We start from the raw sequence: 7,508 nt of genomic DNA, 5'->3' as shown, positions 1-7,508 counted from the left end.
GAGAAAGGGAAAGGAAGGGGAAGGGGCAAAGGAAAGGGAAAGGAAGGGGAAAGGGAAGGGGAAGGGAAGGGGAAGGTCCGGGCCGTGCCCGGCGAGGGTGCGCACGGCCGAGGGGCCTCGGCGGGTGCAGGAAAGGGGGGGAAGAAGGAAAACGAAAATAAAAGTTGGTGGCAGACAGAGAGAGAGGGAAGGAGTTGGGGAGGGGGCGGCCTGCAGCCCCCCGCGGGGCAGGGGGAGGCTCCGCGGCCGCGCAGCGCTGCTCCGCGCCGCTCCGCCGGGACCCGCGGCCGGGGATGCTGCGGGGCTCGGCGGCTGCCGGCGCGGCGGGCGTGCGTGGCACCTGGAGATGCGGCCTGCCGAAACACCCCCCGCTTTCTCCCCCTCCTTCCCCAGGTCCTGAAAAAGAAAGAAAAAAAAAAAAAGAAGAGAAAAAAAAATTAATTCGGTCATATTTGAAAGTCCGTTGGGCTCCAGCCCATTAAATCAACCAAACGGGCTGGGTTTTATTCCCCTGGAAGAAGGAGGCAAAATCAATGAGACCTCTTCAAATAAAGCCCCCCCGGCAATCACCGCCCGGATCTCCCCGGGTCGCGGCTGACGATCGCGGTTTGCCAGGCCGGTTAATTTCGGAGCAAACTGGAATCAATTACTTGCTGTTTAATTTCCAGCGTTCATCCCTAAGCCTCAACCAAAATATTGACCTAGGCGGGTTAGATAAGTTGGTCTCTTGCCATCTGAGCCGCCGCTCGCCTCGGTCCGGCGCGGGGCTGTCAGCGCCTCCCCGCGCAAAAACCCGCGGCCCGCGGGCTTGCGTGGGCGCGCAGGATGCGCGGGAGGGGTGGGACACCGCGCACGCAGCCTCCCTCCCTCCTTATCACCCCACAACCCCCCCCCCCCCCAATATTTTTTTTTTCCCCTCGCTGCTTTTCAAGGCAATGGGTGGAAAACAGAGTTTGGAGCGTGCGGAATCGCGGGCTGGTGTGCGAGGCTCTTTGTATGTAAATACCGTGTCTCAAAAAAAGCAAATCGCAGCCTGCCTCTCTCGCTGACACAGACACACGCGCGGAAGGGCCCTCCCCACGCCGGTAATTAACTGACACGTTATACCACTCATCACCAATGGTGGAAGCTCGGAGCTCGCCCAAAACCCGCAATTTCACATCTGCAAACACTGTCTTCATCCACTTGACTTCCAAGACCCGCCCACACGTGGCCAACCTTTCGCGGGTTTAATGTATTTTTTTTTTCTCCCTCCTCTCGGCAGGTTCATGTGCGGGGACCAGCCTTATAGGGACCGCTCGCTCCAGCAATGGCTCGGGCTCTTCGGGCGGCAGGCGCGGGTTCGGGGGGTTTAAGCAAGAGCCAGAAGTGATCTTTTTTTTTTTTTTTTTTTTTTTCTTTTCCTTTCTTTTGTTTTTTTTTTTTTTTTGGCGTGTCTTTCCCCCTTTACCCTGGAGTTACAAACTCTTTCCGAAGCCAGCTGCTGCTCCCGCTCTCTGAATTTCCCCCGTGGCAGAACAAGCCCGTAGACACCAACCACCGCAGAGATCCACCGCTGCGGCCGGGGCTCCGCTTCTTCCTTTTTTTTTTTGTTTGTTTTTTTTTCTTGCTTGTTTGTTCGGGGTTTTTTGCACAAAACCCTTCGGTTATTTTTCTATATATTATTCTATTTTTTTTCCCTCCTCCACGCGTGCCGCCGCCCCGCAGCCCCCTCCCGCGGCTGCCGTGTGCGGGCTTGTTGCCGCCGCTCCGCCTGTGCGTGTCCGTGCCACGGCGGATCGGCGAAGCTGCTCCTCCAACTTTCCTGCCTAAATTTGCCCGGAACATGTCTCTGACCAACACAAAGACGGGCTTTTCGGTGAAGGACATTTTGGACCTCCCGGACACCAACGATGAGGACGGCTCCGCCGCGGAGGGCGGCGAGGAGGAGAGCGAGGCGCCGGAGCCGCCCAAGAAAGCGGGAGTTTTGGGACAAACCCCCTTGGACACTGTTCAGACGCTGCCTTTGAAGAACCCTTTCTATGATAATAGCGATAATCCCTACACGCGTTGGCTGGCGAGCGCCGAGGGCATCCAATACTCCCGTGAGTACCGCGCCGCGGGGCCGGGGACCGGACCGGGGACCGGGACGGGGACGGGGACCGGGACCGGGCCGGGGCCGGGGCCGGGGCCGGGGCCGGGGCCGGGGCCGGAGCTCCCCGCGCCCTCGGGGGCTCCCCCGGCGGCGGGGCGGGGGGCCAGCGGGTGGCTTTGCCGCTCGCCACGGCTGGCTGAGCCCCGGCCGGTGCCTTCATCCCCCGCCACGGCGGGGGCCGGGCGGCGGGAGGGATGCGGGGGGCGGCGGGAGGGACGCGGGGGGCGGCGGGAGGGAGGCGGGGGTGGCGGAGCGGGGCCCCCCCGCCGCTGACGGGCGGCTCTCGGCCCGACTCTCCGCAGTGCACGGTCTGACGGCCGGCGGCGGCGGCCAGGACCCCTCCGCCAAATCGCCGGAGCCGTCGGCCGACGAATCCCCCGACAACGAGAAGGAGGCGGCGGGCGGCGGGGACGCGGGGAAGAAGAGGAAGAGGAGGGTGCTCTTCTCCAAGGCGCAGACCTACGAGCTGGAGCGGCGGTTCCGGCAGCAGCGGTACCTGTCGGCGCCGGAGCGGGAGCACCTGGCCAGCCTGATCCGCCTCACCCCCACCCAGGTGAAGATCTGGTTCCAGAACCACCGCTACAAGATGAAGCGGGCCCGGGCCGAGAAAGGTATGGAAGTGACTCCTCTTCCCTCCCCGCGGCGGGTGGCCGTGCCGGTCTTAGTCAGGGACGGCAAGCCCTGCCACACGCTCAAAGCTCAGGACTTGGCAGCCGCGACTTTCCAGACGGGAATCCCCTTCTCCGCCTATAGCGCCCAGTCTCTACAGCATATGCAATACAACGCCCAGTACAGCGCTACCAGCAACCCCCAGTACCCCACAGCACACCATTTGGTACAAGCTCAGCAATGGACTTGGTGAAGGCTGGAGGGGAGGGCGCACACACGCACACGCTGCCCACACACAACCACGCGAAAGAGGAGGAAAAACAAAAATAATAAAGAGAGAGAGAGACAGACAGACTGATGCTCCAGAAGGAAAATCGAAACTGCGGGGGAAGGAATGGAGAGGGAAACGCTATTATTATTATTATTATTATTGCTATTATTATTATTATTATGGTTTCTTTTCCCTCTCCCGTTTCTTTTCCCCTCCATTTTTCGGGGGGGGGGGCTCGGTTTCATTTCGGGGGGAGGCGGGGGGAAGGGAGGGGAGGTGTTTTTGTGCGTCATTGTTTACAGAAATTTTTGCGCCATTCAGAGTGGTCCTGTCTACCTACAACTAAAATAAAAAAAAAAAGGGGGGGGGTCGTCACAATTAAAAAAACAAACAAACAAAAAAAACAAACAAAAAAAAACAAAAATAAAGACTAAAACCCCCGCGCTGCTCCTGTGGTCTGTGAGGGCGGCGCGGCCGCCGTTCCGCCGCGCCGGGCCCCGCTCCCGTCCTCCGCGGGCGCTTTCGGCCCCGCGTAGCCCCGCCAACTGCCGGCGGCCGCGTTCGTGCATCTCCTCGCCATTAGCGCTGCCCCGAGCAGCAGCCGGGGCTTTCCTTTGGTTTTGATCTGATTTGGGGGTTGCGCACAACTACCCCCGAGTGACGGCGAGCAGGGGAAAGAGAAACGCGGATGAAAGCCTCTCCGCTCGGCGCCGCAGGAAAGCGGGCTCATTGTGCACAAACCCAGGCTTCCGATATTTTAAGAAGAATTTTAATTTAAAAAAAAAAAAAAAAGCTGTGTTTCAAGAAAAAAAAAAATCGGAGAAGGAACGGATAACAACGGCGAACCGGTTTTGTTCGCCCTCCCGGGGCCCGCGGCCGCCTCCCCGCATCCCCGGCGCCGGTGAGGCCGGGCTCAGCCCGGCGTGGGGCCGGCGGGGCCGGGCGGGCCCCCGTGGGGAGACGCGGCCGAGCAGGGCCCCACCGCCCCTCCCCGCCCGCCGCCCTCGCAACTTCTTTTTTCCGGGGGGAAAGCGGCTTTTTTCGGGGCGGTCGGCTTCAGCCCGGCTCCTCCGCAACACCCGGGGCTGGCGAAAAACGGGGGGCGGGGGGGAAAGAATTACTTTCTATCTGTCGTTGTGCTTTTACACAGCCCGCGCAGCTGGGGCCCTCCGGCTGCGGAGATTGGGGTGCCAGCATCGCCGCAACGCCCCCTCCGCGGGCCGGGGGCCGCTGGTACGGGGGCAGCGCGGCAACTTCGGGTCCAGCCCTCGGGGATGCGCCGGCGGCTCAGGCAGGTCGGGGGAGAGGGTTAACACTGGGGCACCCCCGAAACAACGGGGGAGGGGGGATAAGGGAGAAGAGAGAGGCGAGGCGGAGCTGGGCGGCTCAGCCGGGGTGAAACGGGGACCCAGCCCGGCCCGGGGGAAGTTAGGACCGGTTTCGGGCAGGCGCAGCCCGGCTCGGAGCGGCTTTGGGCAGAGCCGGGGCAGCGGCGCGCCCCCTCGCCCTCCCCTGCCATTTTAGGACGGTAAAGGTGCTTAAAATAATTTAAAAAAGGGGCTTGCCGGGTGTGAGGGGGCCGGGGCAGCGCGGAGCGGCCCGGCCGAGCCCCGGCGGGGAGCCGGCCGCCAGCCCGGGAGGCTCCGCGGGGTCCCGGGCCCCCGCCACGGGCACGGGCACGGGCAGGTTTCCCCCTCTCCTGCCCCAGCGTGCGAGCCGGGAGCGGGAAAGAAGGAAAACTGTCACTTTTCTCTTCTTCTTCTTTTTTTTTTTTTTTTTTTTTTCCTCCCCCCCAGGCTCTGCGAAGTCTATAAAACCAGTTGTGTGGCCCTAACCTCCGTGGCCTTATATCTCCCATGCTGCCGGGCCAGCTCCGGGCAGTCTATCTTTGCACAATATACAGTAGACTTCACAAAACAGCACAATGGGGGAGGCAGGGAGGTGAGCATGTTAGAGGCGTGCATATTAAAGAGACGGAGGCAAAGGCAGCCAGGGCTGGGCCGGGCCGGGGAGGAGAAAAATAGGAGAGACAGTTTGGGGGGGGGTGGGCGCCCTCCCTGTGCCTCCCCCCCCCCCCCCCCCCCTTCTTTTTAGGGCCATTCAATTCATTTATGGGAGGCAGTCCATCCCGGAGTCAGGGAGCAGTGTCCTTTGCGTTTTGTTAGGGCTGTCACTCGTGCTCATTGTTAGGCATGTTCTACATGTTGTATCCCATATGGCCAGCTGGGCCGGGGACCCCTCACAAAACCCAAATTGTGCCCAGCTTTCAAAACCAGCATTGTTGTCTGTGAAAGGAAGACGAATTAAAAATTCGTGCTATATCTATTCTGGAAAAAAAAAAAAGGGGGGGGGGAACAAGGGAAAAGAATCCCTCTCTCTTTCTCTCCCTCTCTCCTCTCTCTCCCTCTCTCTTTGAAGACTAACAGAGGCCCTCCTCTTCTCCCAGTTCCCGCTGACAAGTTTCTCTCTCATTTCACAGGAAATCAGCCCCCCCCGCCAAAGACCCGGGCGCATCTCCCCCGTAAAACGCGGGGCGCTGCCCGCTCCTGCGCCTCCAGCGGGGCTGCGCTGCCCGCCCTGCCCGCGCTGCCCGCCCTGCCCGCACTGCGCGGAGGCTGCGGCGGGCAGCAGAACAAGGCGGCATTCAGGGCCGGTAATGTTATGCAGGCTGCCTCCCTGCCCGGCCCGGCCGTACCGCGGGGCGGGCTGGCACGTCCCGCTTCTCCCCCGGAGAAACGGCTCTTTCTTGTCGTAGCTCCTCGTTGTGCAAGGCAGGCCATCGGCGGGAGGGAGGGAGGGAGGGAGGGAGGGAGAGAAAGGGAGGCCAAAATAAAAAAAAAAAAAAACAAAAGAAAAAAAGAAAAAGGAAAAAAAAAGAAAGAAAAAGAAAGAAGAAGAAAAAAGAAAAAGAAAGAAAAAAGGAAAAAAGAAAAAAGAGAAAGAAAGAAGAGAAAGAAAAATAAAAAGGAAAAGGAAAAAGAAAAAGGAAAAAAGAAAAGGAAAAAGAAAAAGGAAAAAGAAAAAGAAAAAAGGAAAAAAAGAAAAAGGAAAATAAAAAGAAAAACGAAAAGAAAAAAGAGAAAGGAAAAGAGAGAAAAAATGAACGAAAAAAGAAAAAAGAAAAAGGAAAAAGAAAAAGGAAAAAGAAAAAGGAAAAAGAAAAAAAAGAAAAAAGGAAAAAGAAAAAAAGGAAAAAAAGGGGAAAAGCCCCCAGCCCAGCCATCCTTGGCATTTTCTGCAGAGGCGGGTGTGCGCAGCGCTGCGCGGGGGCGTTGCTGCACCCTGGGGTTGATCCGGTGCCGGAGCGGGCCCGCAGCGCGGAGATGAGGCTTCACCCGGGGGTCCGGCACCCCCGGCCCCGCTCCTGCCCCCCCGGGGTGCCCCGCTGCCGGTCCCCCCCACCCCGGTGCTCCCTTCTCCTCCGCCCCGGGCGCTGCGAGCGTCGCCCGCCGCGTCCGGATCGCGATTTGGGGCACAACCGGCCGCTCGCTCGGGGCGGGGGAGAAGCTGAGCCCGGGCTGAGGCCCCCCTTCGCCCCGCTCCCGGGGCTCCGCTCCCTTCCCCCCCCATTTTCCCCCCTTTTCTCCTTCCTGCGCCCCTCGCCGGGCAGGCGCTCTTCAGGCGCCTCCGATAGCCCGGTAATGAGCTGGAAGCCCCCTTAAGCCCTGGAAATAACTTACTTTCGTCACCTATTGACTGTTTGGCTTAGTTTGGAACCGGTGTGGATTTTTCGGGTCTTTTCAAGAGAGCCGGTCAATGAAAAGCTAATCCAATATTTACAAAGTATAAGGGCAATTCTCGGCGGTGTTTATTAAGGGGCCGGTGGGAAGGGCTGCGGGGGGACACGGGGGGCCGCCCCCCCCGACGTGCGCGGTGCGGGATTTCAGGACATGTGCGCTTGTGGCTCCGGGAGCGCGGGGCTCCCCGCATCCCCCCCCGTTATCCCCGCACCGCCCCCCCCCCCCCCCCCCGCCCCCAGCCAAGCGGCCGGCCGCTCTCCCCCCGAAAAGGAGAAGGTTTAAGGGTTTGTCGCTTTTTCCTGCAGCGGGAGGGATCGCTTGGATGCCACCCCCCTCCCCACGGCGGCCGCAGGGAGGCAGCAGAGCCCCGCGCAGCCCGGCGGAGGAGGGGGCGGCGGCCCGCGGCCCCTCCGCGCTCCCCCCGGGGCCGGGGGGCGGGAGACCCGGGGGAGCCGAGGCGGTGGGCAGCGGCCCCCGACCCCCCCTCCCCGCCGGCCGGCCGCAGGGAGGCGCTGCCGGATAAGGGACGCGCCGTCGGGGCTTCCCCGGGCCCCCCCTCCGGATCCCCCCGGGGAAGGGGCCCCCGCAGCCGGCCGGTGACACCGCAGGGGCACGGAGAGGAGGGCGGGACCGGGGGGGACGGACGGGGAGCGCTCTAGGGGTCAATGGGAGGGGTCCCGCCACCACCCTGCCTCTCCCCGCTGTAGGAGGGAGCATCTTTGGGCCTACAGCAGCGGGTACCCGAGCCATCGCT

General features: G+C 61.2%; 1 protein-coding gene across 1 annotated transcript; it reads left to right on the top strand.

Moving 5' to 3' along the window:
* The first annotated feature begins 1,462 nt into the window (after nucleotides 1–1,462).
* On the top strand, nucleotides 1,463–3,084 carry NKX2-2 (NK2 homeobox 2). Its single transcript, XM_087776297.1, has 2 exons — nucleotides 1,463–2,084; nucleotides 2,437–3,084. The coding sequence occupies exons 1-2, from the start codon at nucleotides 1,826–1,828 to the stop codon at nucleotides 2,994–2,996; spliced, it is 819 nt and encodes a 272-aa protein (XP_087632423.1). The 5' UTR covers nucleotides 1,463–1,825; the 3' UTR covers nucleotides 2,997–3,084.
* Nucleotides 3,085–7,508: the final 4,424 nt, after the last annotated feature.

Source organism: Nipponia nippon, unplaced genomic scaffold, assembly GCF_047370975.1.
Source record: "Nipponia nippon isolate SJK-2023a ecotype South Korea unplaced genomic scaffold, ASM4737097v1 scaffold_4, whole genome shotgun sequence".
In the NCBI taxonomy this organism is placed as follows: domain Eukaryota; kingdom Metazoa; phylum Chordata; class Aves; order Pelecaniformes; family Threskiornithidae; genus Nipponia; species Nipponia nippon.
The sequence above is the reverse complement of the archived record's forward strand: the minus strand, read 5'-3'. Positions and strand labels throughout refer to the sequence as shown.